At 40.6% G+C, this 15,004-nt stretch overlaps 1 protein-coding gene across 1 annotated transcript; it reads left to right on the plus strand.

Annotated features, from left to right (window-relative positions):
- Positions 1–13,309: 13,309 nt before the first annotated feature.
- RPS20 (ribosomal protein S20) lies at positions 13,310–14,781 on the plus strand. The gene is made up of 4 exons (XM_019664532.1): positions 13,310–13,445; positions 13,675–13,774; positions 14,075–14,148; positions 14,563–14,781. Exons 1-4 carry the CDS (start codon positions 13,443–13,445, stop codon positions 14,743–14,745), a joined length of 360 nt encoding a protein of 119 aa, XP_019520077.1. The 5' UTR covers positions 13,310–13,442; the 3' UTR covers positions 14,746–14,781.
- The last annotated feature ends 223 nt before the right edge of the window (positions 14,782–15,004 follow it).

Consider the following 15,004-nt stretch of genomic DNA (forward strand, 5'->3'; position numbering starts at 1 on the left):
TCTGAGATGCAACCTAAGTTGTACCACAGAATGCATAAAAGTCTTACTTAGCATTGGCTGTTTAAGTTCACAGAATCTGACAAATGAGCTAATAACCTCTAAGCAGGGAAAAATAAATAGTCCAGGAAAATAGAGCTCAAGACACTGACAATAGAGGCTCTCCAGTAAGCCAACCAGAATAACCTACAGTGAGACTTTCATTCTTAAAGCTCCATCCACATGTACAGAGTTACCAATCGGCTTTTTAATGCCCTACTATTAAATAGGAGCAGATACCCTGATTTATTTCTTTTTTAAAAAAAAAGGCTTTAATTTGAAAGAGGAAGATACAAAAATCTTAACTCTCCTCAGAGATATATAAAAGGAGCTATTGGATACATGAAAAAAAAGGTGTTCTGTTTTTAAAAACCTAGAAAATAGTAAACAGCTCTTGGAATTTAAAACTACAATAATATACATGAAAAATTCGTTAGAAAATTCATACATAAAATAAGTAAATCTCTCAGAAAGTAGAGGAAAAGTAAAAGGATTGAATAAAAGCAAGTCTACACAACTGTAGGATCAGTCTGGGAAGTCTAATATCCAAATAATAGAAGTTCCAGAAAAAGGAAATATGGAAAAACGGAGAAAATTATCAACAAACAATTAAGAAAATAAAGGTTTCCAGATTGCAAAGATGTAGTATTTTCTGCCCAGTCAACAAATGAAAACAAACTACAAAAAAAAAACCTAAAATAAGTTATATTACCTTAAAATTTTGGAACAGTAGGGGCAATGAGAAAGTACTAAAAGCTTCCAGAAATTAAAAAACAGAAACAAAAAAGACCAGGATCCTAAAAGACAACAGAGCTGCCTCCAAAAATCTTAGAGAAAATCATTTCCAACTTAGAATTCAATACCCAGACAAATTATCAACTGAATGTACAGGCTGACTAAAGACTTTTACAGACATACAAGGTCTCAAAAATTTACTCCTATGCATCCTTTCTCAGGAAACTACTTGAGGGAGTATTCCACCAAAACGAGAGTATAAACCAAAAAAGAAGAAAACATGGGCTCCAGATACAATTCAATAGAGAGAGCAAATCTCCAAGAATGAAGGTCACAAGCTGTCAATTGTGCATTAGTGCAGGTTAGAAAAGGTCTGAAGGCTCAAAGAACTAATGAATACCTGTGTTTTAATGGGTTGAAAGACTATTTCCACAATTTGAGGGGAGTTTGGGTTAACTTCATGATGAATACAGAGAAAACAAAGCAAATGAAACAAAAAGTTTATTAACTTTAGGGAACACAAAAAAATTGGTCAATACCAGAAAAGCAAATATTGACTAACAAATGGTTCAGTTCAAAATAGACTTATATAGCTATAATGAGGCAACATTATGTATTGCTCTAACCAAAGCTATAACATAACAATAATGGAAGAATGAATGAAGAGGAATTATGACTATAGGTACGAGGGATAGGAGTGGAATAAGACTAAATTCTACTCTCCCAAAAAGAGCAGTCAATAAATAATGCCTAAAAGTAACTAACTAACTAAATACATAAATATATATCAATAAATGTATTATTCAGAGATACAGACGTAGATACCAAAACCAATAGCAAAAGGGAGTTGAAAGTGGTTGCAAGACTCCAAGAGTTCGTGTGGCATCCTAGAGGCTTTTATTGGGCAATAATTTAACTGCTGTTCATACTGATGAAAATTAAAGCTGCATTTATAAGAAAGATGAAAACGAGTGTGAGCGCGTGTCTCAGGATGATAGGGACATATTTTAATGTGCTTTTTCTAGAAATGAATTTTAGGAAACACTATCAAAGTGATTAAACTAAATATTCTTTTTTATTCATTTGATACATGTAAATCAACGCATTATGTGAAATGTATACTTTTTTTTATAATAGAGTAATAAAATAATACAGACTCCCTCAAAAGGGAAAAAAAGTCTAAAAGAAGCAACAAGCCACCCATTTAGCTAAGGAAAGCACACTGAGAAGGACTAAACTAAAGCAAGACCGCTTCCTGAACACGACTGAATAGGGCATCAAATTACAAAGCGGGAAAGCCTAAAGGTCTACAGAATAATAGAGTGCAGCCAGAAAATATTTAAAGGGAAAGGAGAAAAAACCTGACAGAATAACGGCAGCCAATGCCAGAAACAAGTCCCCTTACAAAGGAGTCGAGTTACAGAATTTCCCTGCCTTCAGAACTGGAAGTGGATTTTCCCCCTTTAAGGAGTGGTGAATCATATTAGAACACATTGCACAGCGAGTCTGACCAAATATTTGTCAAACATTGAGTAATCTTTACTTCAATCCTTAAGAAATTTTGATTCTGCCACAATCTGAAGAATAAACTGTTTTTTTAAAAAAACAAAAACAAAAACAGAAAAGCAATGATTTCTCTTCTATTTCTCAAATGAATGTCGTGATAAGGGTCACGCTACTCTACTATGGGTAGATCATATAACTATCATTAATTGTCTACTGAAGAGTATATTTCCATAATTATTTCAGAATTTCCTGCTGTAACTTGAGCTGGAATGACCTATCACTAAGACAATTCTGTATCTGTGATAGAGTCAACTGAATTCAGGATCCTCTCTTCTGGCTTTCTTGCTGTCCGCGTTTTGGCCATTCTGGTACTCATTAGTATCTCCACTGGGGTATTAGGAGAGAAAATAATGGAAAGACATTGAACAGTTTGTTTTTCTACTTTCTAGCAGGTCTGCTATCCAGTATTGGCTTTAATTAGCTTTGAGGACTGCTTCTAGATTTCATTCATTTGTATTATCCCCACCCTCCCTATTTAATAGATTCTTCTTTAGACAATAAAAATTCAATTTTAAAGAGTTGGCTTTTTTTTCTTTATTTAATGAAGGTCCCACAGTCAGACCTATAGTAGGAACTCACAACTTCAGGCATCAGTGAGGGTAGTGGGAGTGCCTGATTGGGATTTTATTTATATGAGTCTTCAAAGACTTCATGGAAATGATCACTAAGAAGTTGGGTTGGGCCGGCCAAGTGGCGCGTTGGTTAAGAGCTAGCTTGGGATGCCAGAGGGCCCCGGTTCGGATCCCACATATGAGGGCCAGTGACACTGCCCTCTACAGCTAAGATGCTGAACAACAGCTCAACCTGGAGCTGGGCTGCCGTGAGTCGCTGGCGACGGTGTAGGCTGCAGCCCCTGTGGCGGTGGGTTGCCATGGGCTACCATGTGTAGCCAGCGGTCAGCGTGAGCGGCCAGCAGCCGCCGTGAGTGGCCGTCCAGAAACCAGCGACTGATCTGCCTCGCCGGGGAAGAGCGCAATGATGGTGCCAACTTGGGCCAGTGAGGCAACGTCCTCCACAACTAGACTGAAGAACAAAACGACAGCAACTTGTCTGTTCCCCTTCCCCCAACTCCCCAATAAAAATCTTTAAAAAAAAAAAAAAAAGTTGGGTTAATAGTTGGCCCCAACCCACAATCTCTCCATCTCTCCCGATCAAAAGGATGAACAGGAACCAGAAAATAATGGTGTCTGCTTAACTGAGGAGGAGCTGTTCAAATGGAAAAGAAATGTATCCTGAAGAGAATGTCAGAGCAAAGCAGCCAAGGCTACTGTAGGCACTGGGGTGCCTTCCAGGAAAAACTACCAGTGGAGAAGGTGAAGGGTTTTATGAACAGAAATCAGAATAATTAAAATAAAGTAGAATCTAGGGGGCACTGCTGGGGAGAAGTTATGACACTAGCAAGGGGACAGGCAGTTAGTGTAGCCGCCCAGCAGAGGGAAGGAGGGGGAACCCATCTTTCCTGACTGTTGCTTGGGTTGCTGTAGCCTGAGGATACAGAAGCTGTGTTCAGTGATGTCTCTGTCTGGGAAAGTCAAGGAAACCAAAGAGTGAATCTGTCATGCTTCCTGTTTTCAAGAAACTTTTAGCCTACCACCAACAGTTCTACTAAAACTATATAATTTTTTTAAATAAATACCTTACATACCACATACCAAAATCATTTCCAGATGGATTAGAGAGCATCTGCAAAACTGGAAGAAAATTGATTTGAATAGTTAATACAAATTAGAAAGAGGAAGGAATTTCTAAGCTTTAGAAAAGCAGTGAAAAAAAAAACTATAAAGGAGGTTGCAAGATTTCATTATATAAAAAGTGTAACTTCTGGATCTTAAAATATAAATGAATACAATACAGACAATAAGCTGAGAAAAAACGTGGTCAAAATGTGACTGATAACAGATTAATTTTTTTTCTATAAAGGACAAATACAAATAAAAATGAAAACTCATCATGACCTAATGGAGAAACGGACAAAAATCTTGAAAAGTCAATTCATCATAAACAAAATGCATATAGAAAACAAATATGAAAAACGGAAAAGTTATCTTACAAGTACTTGAAATACTGCAAATTAAAAATTGGGTGTCTTAGGGCCGGCTGACTGGCGTGTTGGTTAAGAGTTGGCTTGGGACACCAGCTCTGAGCAGCAGGGCCCCGGTTTGAATCCCACATTAAGGCCAGTGATGCTGCACCCTCTACAGCTAAGATGGTAAACAACAGCTTGACCTGCAGCTAAGCTGCCATGAGTCGCTGGTGACAGCGTAGGCAGCTGTGAGGCTGCAGTGGGCTGCCATAAAGCTAACATGAGTGGCTGGCAGCCAGCCTGACCTGCCAGGAGCCTCTGTGAGCAGCCGTCCAGAGGCCAGTGACCGATCTGCCTCACCCGGGAAGAGCGCAATGATAATACCAACATGGCCAGTGAAGCAACGTCCTCAACTAGACTGAAGAACAAAAGGACAGCAACTTGGCTGTTCCCCTTCCCCGATTCCCCAACGCTGTTCCCCTCCCTGAATTCCCCAATAAAATCTTTTAAAAAAAATTGGGTGTCTTAAAAATATACATATGCACAGGATTCTTAATGCTAATGAAGCTGTGGTAAAACAGGATCTTCCATACATTACTGGTGACAATATAGATTACTACAACTTTTTGGAAAGCACTTTCAGTTTGGCAATGTATATCAAAATATATTTATATTCACTGACTCAGTAGTTATGCTTCTGAAAATCCATCCTAGGAAATACTACAAAATAAGCATTTTAATTAGCAGAATGGTCACTAACAGCCATTTATTCTGGAGAAATTTTGAAACAAGGTATATGTCCAAAACAGTTAAATTATAATACAACGTTGATTCAAAATTGTAGGATGATTATAATAACATAGAAATACCTATACTACATTGTTAACTGAATGGGGCAGAACATAAAATTATACAAGGTCTGACAATTAAGTTTACGAACCTGTTGCAACGATGTTGCTAGTCTTTTTTGGTATCAGAGGGATTATTCTTTATGAATTCATACCAACTGGACAAACAGTTAACCAAGTTTACTATTTGGAAGTGCTGAAAAGTCTGCGTGAAAAACTTACACAACCTGAACTTTTCGCCAACAATTCATGGCTCTTGCATCATGACAATGCACCAGTTCACACAGCACTGTCTGTGAGGGAATTTTTAGCCAGTAAACAAATAACTGTATTGGAACACCCTCCCTACTCGCCTGATCTGGCCCCCAATGACTTCTTTCTTTACCTGAAATATTGAAAGGAAGACTTTTTTTTTTTAAGATTTTTATTGGGGAATTGGGGGGATGGGAACAGCGCTGGGGAATTGGGGGAATGGGAACAGACTAGTTGCTGTTGTTTTGTTCTTCAGTCTAGTTGTGGAGGACGTTGCTTCACTGGCCCAAGTTGGCACCATCATTGCGCTCTTCCCCGGCGAGGCAGATCAGTTGCTGGCTTCTGGACGGCTGCTCACTGCGGCTGCTGGCTACACGGTAGGCCATGGCAACCCACTGCCACAGGGGCTGCAGCCTACACCATCACCGGTGACTCACAGCAGCCCAGCTCCAGGTTGAGCTGTTATTCAGCATCTTAGCTGTGGAGGGCAGTGTCACTGGCCCTCATAGTGGGATCCGAACCAGGGCCCTCTGGCGTCCCAAGCCAGTTCTTAACCATCACGCCACTCGGCCGGACCTTGAAAGGAAGACTTTTTCAGGACATCAAGGGTAATGCGATGACAGCTCTGATGGCCATTCCAGAAAAAGAGCTCAAAAATTGCTTTGAAGGGTGAACTAGGCACTGGCGTCACTGCATAGCTTCCCAAGGGGATTACTTGGAAGGTGACCATAGTGATATTCAGCAATGAGGTATATAGCACCTTTTCTAGGATGAGTTTGCAAACTTAATTGTCTGACCTCATATATCAGTTTGATTATTAACTTTTTAAAACTCAACAAATTTTTCTTAAAACATACAGAGAAAAAGACTGAAAACAAACTTGTTTGGGGTTGGTTGTCTGGGGGACTGTGGATGTCTCTTCTTTATTTTTTTAAATTTGTCTTATTTCTACTTTCTAAAAATTCTTTATAATATAAACATTTATTTAAAAACAAATGGCTACAAAATCACTTGCATTTCTATGCATTAACAATGAACAATCTGAAAAGAAAATTAAGAAGACAATTCCATTTACAACACTTAGAAATAAATCAAACCAAAGGGGTGAAAAACTTGTACTGAAAGCTATGAAACATTGCTGAAAGAAATTAAAGAAGGCACAAATACATGGGAAGACATCTCATGGTCATGAATTGGAAGACTTTCATATTGTTAAGAACGTTCATACTACTCGAAGCGGTCTACAAATTGAACACTCAGAGACAGGTCATGTGAAGATGGAAGAAGAGATTGGAGTGATGAGTCCACAGAAAATAAACCCCAAGGTTGGTATAAGAGAGGCATGAAAGGTAGAAGCTATGAAATGGGTTCGCCCTCAGAGGCTCCAGAAGGAACCAACCTTGCCAACATCTTGATTTGGGACTTCTGGCCCATAATTGTGATGGAATAAATTTGTTGTTTTAAGCCACCAAGTTGGTGGTAATTTTTTATAGTAGCCCTAGGAAACGAATGCAGGCAGCTTCCTGTTGCATTTGGAATAAAATCCAAGCTCCTAGTGCTAATTTACAAGGTACTACATTACCTGGCTCCCGCCCTCGCCATGACATCATCTCCGTTCACCCTCTCCCTCACCCACCGTGTTGCAGCTTCTTAGTTCCTCAAACACAGCATGCCTACTTCTACCCTACGGATGGACTTTGCTGTCCCCTTTGATTAAGAAGTTCTTCCCCAAATTACTACATGGCGGGCTGCTTCCTGTGATTCCATCCTCTGCTCATATGTCACCTCCTGAGTTGACCTTTGTTATTCTCTTTAGTTACACAGCTGAAAATGCCAGATACCACTTTCCCAGAAGCTTGGCCATGGCCATGAGCTAGGCTCTGCGCATCAGATGTTGGCATAAAGACACAAGGAAACATGTAGAACCCCTTCTGGAACAAATGGTGACCACAGCATTGCATAGATCCAATTTCCAGTGGTAGCAGAGACAGTGTCTTCAGCACTGTCTGGTGGCCACTGTCAAGCACAGATGGGGTCAGAAGAGCCTGCTGCGACATTGAAGCTCAGCCCCTGGTCACGACTGGGCACTGTTCCTGCAGCGTACTTTCTAAGGCTGCTTCCCCAGACTGGCCATATATTCTCCTACTGCATTTTATCTGCCTAAAGTGATCCAGAAGTCATTTCTGTAACTTGCAGCCAGGGGCCTTGACTCATGCACACCTCGTCGGAAGCCTTCCCTGACCACAGAGCCTCTGCTCTCACAGTCATGTTCCACTCACTTATCCTGTGTTCTTTTCTTCATAGAATTTATCAATGCCTGAAATTCTTATTTATCTGTTTCACAGCTAGTTATCTGTCTCTTCCATTGAAACCCATGTTCCATAGGGCAGAAATGAAGTTTCTTGTTTTCCATTGGATTCCCAGTGGAAAATTATGAACACAGTGGTCAGTTCATAATATCTGTGTAATGACTAGCGTTAATAAAAGAGGTAGAAATAGAGACAATAACTAAACTTTAAGTTGTTTTCAAATGACCAATAACTTAACAGTAATTCAAATCATAGTTATGAATTTGGCTGTACAAGAACTTTGAGGGAGGTACTGAAGCTACTCTGAGGTTACACCTCAGCACACAAAGCCAGGCGGAGGCACCATTGGAGACAAGCACGTTGAAGGAACATGTTGAGCCTCAGGATTATGAGGACGTGCAGCCCCCATGCTGTCGGCAGGTAAGCTTTTCACAAAGGCAACAAGAAGGAACTCTGAAGGACAGGTATCTCTTACACAATCGGCCTGGAGTTCTACCTTCCCGCGACAACATGGGAAATTCAGTACTGTCTAATCACGTATTCCTCAAGTTGCCCATTTGGGACTCCTAAATGACCATTTTCATCTGATTTCATCAGTATAAAAATGTTGTATATATACAATGTATTAGTTGCCTATTGCTGAATAACAAATTACCACACATTTAGCATCTTAAAACAACACAGTTATTACCTCGCAGTTTCTATGGATCAGAAAGCCAGACTCAGCTTAGGAGGGTCCTCTGCTCAGGGTCTCTCATTACGGCTCCAGCCAAGGTGTTGGCCAGTGCTGAGGTCTCATCTGAAAGCTCAACCAAGTAGGGATCTGCTTCCAAAATCACATGGTTATCGGTAGAATTTCAATTCTTTTTAGGCCCTTGGACTAAGAGCCTCAGTTCCTTGCTGGTTGTGGGCCCCAGGCTTCCCTCATTTCTTTGACATGTGAGCCCGTTCATATTGCAGCGCCCAACATGGAGGCTCGTTTCATCAATGCTAGTAAGAGAGAGTGTGCAAACAAGACAGAAGTCAGAATCTTATTTAATCTATTCAGGGAAGTGACATCCTTGCACCTTTTCCAAAATCTGTTTAGAAGCAAGTCACAGGTTCCTACATTCAAGCGGAGGGCATTGCACAATGGTGTGATTACCAGGCAGTGGAGACCACTGAGGGACATTTGAAGCTGTCCACTGCACAAAAGCAGCATAGCCGAATTACATACTGTGTGGTTAAAGCCATAGGTTCCTTCTCATAAAAGAAGGCAAACGGTAGACATATTTTCTTCAAAGTTGTATTAAAATTGTATACAACATGAAAATCACAAGCTGAGGAAAAAGTCACTGATAGATAAATATACCTCTGGCTTCCCTGCATGACGTGAGGATAATAAAAGTGTGGCCACGGAAATCCTCTGCTATTTATCTGCTAACGCTCAGAAATGGCACTATGTGGCAGAAGTACACCAGTAATTTTTCTGACTGTATTTCAAGAAACTAGAATCTGTAGATCTGCAGGCCAGCGAAAAGGAGAAGGAGAGTGGGGGACATAGTACTAAGAGGCCTAGTGGATAGGACATTCAGTTCCCACCCCTACAGAAAATGCTATGAGCTCTGCAGTTAAACATGATTGAAAATTACCAAGTAAATGCACGTTCCATATGAGTCATTCTTAGTAAAAAGATCTTACTGTGTCTTTAGTTCTGTTCCACTGCTCACTTCAGTGAAACAATTTTAATAAGCAAATAGACTTAACTGGCCTTGGGTATCTATGGAACTTCAAACTACAAAACGAAAGAGTTAAAAAATGAGGATTTGACCTTATGACATATTAACAGCTCAATAAAGTTTCTGACCTCAACTAAAGTGAAATATATAAAGCCCTTATATGTCATGCTATTTAATGATTTTACATCTCTCAGGTATAGTATTGCTACTAATGATAAAGACAAAAGATAACAGATAACATTAATGGTAAAGATGGTTCTTTTTCAGTTTTGCTGTTCAGATTGGGTGTTTTATGCCACCTTATCTTCCAAATCACTGACTCGATCCTCTGCTTAAGAATGTTTTAAACTCTTTATGGTTTTTGTTCTTAAATTTTAGACTAAAGAGTTTTAACATACATTTTATTTAGATAAAAAATTCTGGAAATAAAATAGTGTCCAGTCTCATCCATGTTCATTTCACATTTTGCCTTTGTAACTTTAATCACAAATATACATATGTGTACCATGAATACAGTAGTTTTAATGGCTGTTAATTTCCTTTTGGAAGTAGTACAATGATACTGTTATTGCAGGAAAAGACCAGTAGATGGCTGTCCACAGAAAGACACAAATACCTGCCGCAAAAGTCTTTACAAGATCCTTTGAAAATAACTATAAAAATTAGTGAAGGAAAGCTATGAACAGAGATATTTAAAACATAGTTTCTGATCATCTTAAAAATATTTTTAAATTTTAATATGAAATGGATATTTAATTCTATTTTTCAACACTAAAATCTTTATTATACTGCTGGAAGAAGTATCTATTTGGATATAACTTTCCCAGAGGGCAACTTACCAATTATTTAAAATATGCTTATTCTTTGATTAAGCTATCAAAGGGTAAGTATATCTAGTAATTGACCTAAGGCATTAAGAATGAGCTAAAATATTCATCTACATCAGTGGTTCTCATGGTGGGGGGAGTTAGGGGAATCTGTATGTGTGTGTGTCGGGGGGTTAATTTTGCCCCACAGGGAACATTTAACAATGTCTGGAGACTTGTTTGATTGTCACAGCTGGAGCAGGGGAGTTCCTACAGGCATCTAGTGGGCAGGGGCCAGAAATGCCACTAAACATTCTACAATGCATAGAAGAGCTCCCACAACAAAGAATCATCCAGTGGAAAATGTCAATTTTGCTGAGTCAGAGAAATCCTGGTCTAGAAGTATGTATTTCATGGTATTGTTTGTAAGAGTGAAAAATGGAAAAACACCCTAATGTCTAAAAATAGGGGACTAATTCAAGAAATTATGAATGAATCATCCACATAATTCAATAATTAAAGAGTATGTTGCAGAAGTATATTTATTGTAACAAAACAGTCTATGAATAAAGCAGCTCACCAAACTGTATATAAAGTATAAGCACATTTTTTTAAAGAGATATATACACACCTGAAAGTGTAAACAAGTGGTTTATCTCTGAATGGTGGCATGATATATTTTCTTCTTTCGTGCTTATTGTTAAGTTCTACTTTTTCTCCAATCTTACATCTATACTACAACATTACATTTTAAATTGAAATTTGGGAACTATTGCAGCTGATAACTTTCAAGAAAAAAATACAACAAAATGGGGGGGGGGGTGACTCACTTGAAAAGAGCATGAGCTCTGAGCAACAGAGTTGCCAGCTCAATTCCCACATGGGCCAGTAAGCTGCGCCCTCCGCAACTAGATTGAAGACAATGACTTGAGCTGAGCTGCTAGTGAGCTGCCTGTCGGCGACCGGATGGCTCAGTTGGTTAGAGCACGTGCTGCCAGTTCGACTCCTGCATGGGATGGTGGGCTGCGTTCCCTGCATCTATACTAGATTGAAAAATGGTGACTGGACTTGGAGATGAGCTGCGCCCTCCACAACCAAGATTGAAGGACGGCAACTTGACTTGGAGCTAATGGGTCCTGGGGAAAACACACTGTTCCCCAATAAAGTTAAAAAAAAAATACAACAAAATGTTTGAAACTAAACCTTGTCAACTTGGAAAATAGTAAAGTTTTTCATTACATTTGTTTCATATTATTTTAACCAGCTGTTTTCTTAGTTCCAGTCACATCAACAATGTTTCCCATACGTGCCTGGCCATGTTTTGCCTTTGTCTATACCAAAATTCTTTTTCTATGGTCAAGGAAGTTAATTTGTTCACCATTTCCTCAAGTCTTGAAGGCGAAGGCAAGCCTAAGAATAGATGTACCAGATTTGTTACTGAAAAAATCACCAATGTACTCCTCGAGTACTCCGTCTTTGAATTTCTGACTGTTCTTTGAGCATTAGTAAAGCATGAATGCTACTGTAAGCGGTCTCTGAAGACGTCCATTCACCTTCGGAACTAATGCCAATGGTGGTTGACCACATCTCAGGGAGCTTAGGCAATTGCACTTTTATCTGACTTTTCTTGTTAGCCACACCACTAAGTTAAAGCCCTAAATTATGAAGTCACATTTTGGTTACAACTAGTAAAACAAAAATGCAGGTTTTCAAATTTTTTGCTGCAAATTCTGCTAATATAGTATTTACAGTCAATTGATAACATTTAAAAATAACTGAACTGGACACTATCCAAATTTTAACACTTAAATGAATCGTTAAATGGCAGGGAAATCTAGTATATATTCTTTGTGAGCCAAAGAAAGCCAGCTATTAGCCATTTCCAATGACCGGTATCACCAAATAAGTCAATACTTTTTTATTGAAGTTTCAAGTAGAATTTACCTCCAAGGAACAGAAGAGAAAGGTCCAAGAAAGAGCCCTAACTGGAGGGGTCAGAACTCTGTCATTCACCATTCTGTCTCAGGAAAAACTCTTTTGCACTCAGAGGTTCACATGTAAAATAATATGAGGTTATTTATGTATCAAAACCCATCTCATCAATTTCATTCTATTTAACCACCCCTTCCTTCATCTTTAAGTTTACGTGTCCTCACTATGCTATCTATCCTGGCTGTGTAGGTAGGTTAACCACTCGGTTTTTCCATTGTACTTCGTTCAGTGTTTGGTTATGCTCACAGTATTAGGGAGATCTTGAAGGGTCTTATCCAATATTACTTTAATGGAACAGAGAGGAGATAACATGTTCAGAATTAGGCAGATAGCCTGGGTCTCCAGGCTGGGCCTCCAGAGGTGCAACACGCTCCAGGGTAACCCCGGCAGCCTGGCATTTCTGCCCTCAGTTTCCCAGAAGGGGAGAACCCAAGTTCAGGTGCTTTCGAGAAACAGATGAGATGCATCTACAGGTCTGGGAAGCCAGAAGCTGTAGTATTACAAAAGGATTAGTTCAGGCTATGACAAATAACTACCCATTAATTTTAAAAAGTAACATGCCCAGGTTATCAGGATCATTTTTCCCTAACACGAACGTGAGTTCAACTCAGTGACTCACTTGCTCAGAGAACGAACGTCTTGATTTGCATGGGAAGCAAAATATGCACTGTAAAAACCACAGGAGTTGTTTCGACTTCGAGGAGGCCAGGGGTCTGCTCACCTAACACATGAGTTTTTCAGGTTTTATGCCAAGTTGCATTCTCCCTATCCTCTTTGCCAGGTGGCGCGCCAGAGGACATTAAAGACTGCGCTGCCAAGACCCCCACTTGGGGCTTTGACTCCTCCGGGTCGACAGGGGGCGCCCGCAGCCGCGCCATTCCCGCCAACTCTGCGGCGCTCCAGCTCCGATTCGTGCAGCCGCCTCCAGCCAGAGCCCGCGGGCCTATGCCACTTCCGGGGCAGCGCCGAGAAACGTGCGGGACCCGGATGCAGACCCGAGTGCAGCTATATAAGCGCCACGCAGGCCGCCCTCCTTTCTCTCTGCGGAAGTCGCGGTCGTAGCAGCGTCGTCGCTGCGTTTCGCTCGCTCCTGCTCCTGACTCACCGCTGTTCGCTCTCGCCGAGGAACAAGTCGGTCAGGAAGCCGCGCCGCAGCCATGGTGAGGCGGAGGGCCACGCCGCGGGGTTGTGGCCGCGGCGGCACTCGGCCCCGGGGCTCGCTCTCTTCTGGGGACCTATGCCGGGATGGGGGGAGGCGGTGAGTAAACAAGACTCACCAGTGGAGTTCCTGAAATGGTGGAGGAACCCGGTAAGGTTTTGATAACTTTCGTCTCCAGAATTGACAGGCTTTATAAAATGTCGGTGTTTTTCTCGTCTGTGTGATAATAGGCTTTTAAAGACACCGGAAAGACACCCGTGGAACCAGAGGTGGCGATTCACCGAATTCGAATTACTCTAACCAGCCGCAACGTAAAATCCTTGGAGAAGGGTCAGTACAGCAGTTACAGGTTGAGACCGTTGGGTCAAAAGAGCGCCGAGTAACATGTCACTGTACATGCTTGACTTCGAATTACAGTGACAAGTTGCTCAGCCTGAAAAGACACAGTAAGAATGATCTACACTTAATTTCTACCGTGTCTTTTACTTCATGGTTGGCAATGAGGAGATAATTACTGTGTTGAATTGTGGTGATAGTTTTATACGCTATTCTGAGCCAGCAGCAGTTAAAAATGTTTAGGGGACTTTGGTGATTTCGAATGAACTGAAAGATGCTTTTATCTCCCTGTAGTGTGTGCTGACTTGATCAGAGGCGCAAAGGAAAAAAACCTCAAAGTGAAAGGACCGGTTCGGATGCCTACCAAGGTGAAGTCAATCATGGGGCAGAAAGGCGTGAAACCTGTGGTTCTTGTATAAACCCAGATTCGTACCCTTTAGGAGAAGGGGTTTTTGGCTGCCAAAAACTTGATCTCGTTGTGCAACTGATAAAAACCCAAATAAAAATTGTTGTAGGGATTGGTTCATAGCCAGTAATAACAGTTGAAGCTTTCCGCTGCTGTTTCTTGGTGTGGTGTGTTTCGTAGTCACAAGCTTCAAGGGGGGCGGAGTAAAAACGGACTTACTGTTACAAGCTGATAGTATGTGGAGACCTATTTATGTAGCGAGGAATGATGTCTTGGGACGTTTTCAGGTGGAATGCTTCAGAGTAATAGTTTCCCAGGTGTTGTAGAGATGAACATAAAACCAAAGGTGTTTGGGTTTCTTTGTCTTCTGTTGCAGACTCTGAGAATCACCACAAGAAAAACTCCGTGTGGGGAAGGTTCTAAGACTTGGGATCGTTTTCAGATGAGGATCCACAAGCGGCTGATTGACCTGCACAGTCCTTCTGAGATTGTTAAGCAGATTACTTCCATCAGTACTGAGCCAGGAGTCGAGGTCGAAGTCACTATTGCAGATGCTTAAGTCAAGCTTTTTAATAAATTGACTATCAGTTGTTAAGTTTTGTTGACTTTTATTCATAATACTGGCAGATCTTACGAATATACAGTTGTCCTATGAATTGACTCTTTTTCAAGTAGAGTAATCCAAAGTAGATATGCTGTGGTGGTCTATCCTGTTTTCATTATGCTTTGTAGAGGCCACTAAACTAGATTACACTTGGAATCACAGGACAACTGAATTTAATTAACTAAAAACAACACATGAGACCAGGCCTCTGATG

This window comes from Hipposideros armiger, unplaced genomic scaffold (assembly GCF_001890085.2).
Source record: "Hipposideros armiger isolate ML-2016 unplaced genomic scaffold, ASM189008v1 scaffold_425, whole genome shotgun sequence".
In the NCBI taxonomy this organism is placed as follows: Eukaryota; Metazoa; Chordata; class Mammalia; order Chiroptera; family Hipposideridae; genus Hipposideros; species Hipposideros armiger.

What these genes read in the sequence shown, in the direction of transcription:
- RPS20 (XM_019664532.1), top strand. An exon ending in CGTAAAATCCTTGGAGAAGG is followed by an intron (nt 13,775 to 14,074) that starts GTCAGTACAGCA and finishes ATCTCCCTGTAG; the next exon opens with TGTGTGCTGACTTGATCAGA. An exon ending in CGGTTCGGATGCCTACCAAG is followed by an intron (nt 14,149 to 14,562) that starts GTGAAGTCAATC and finishes CTTCTGTTGCAG; the next exon opens with ACTCTGAGAATCACCACAAG.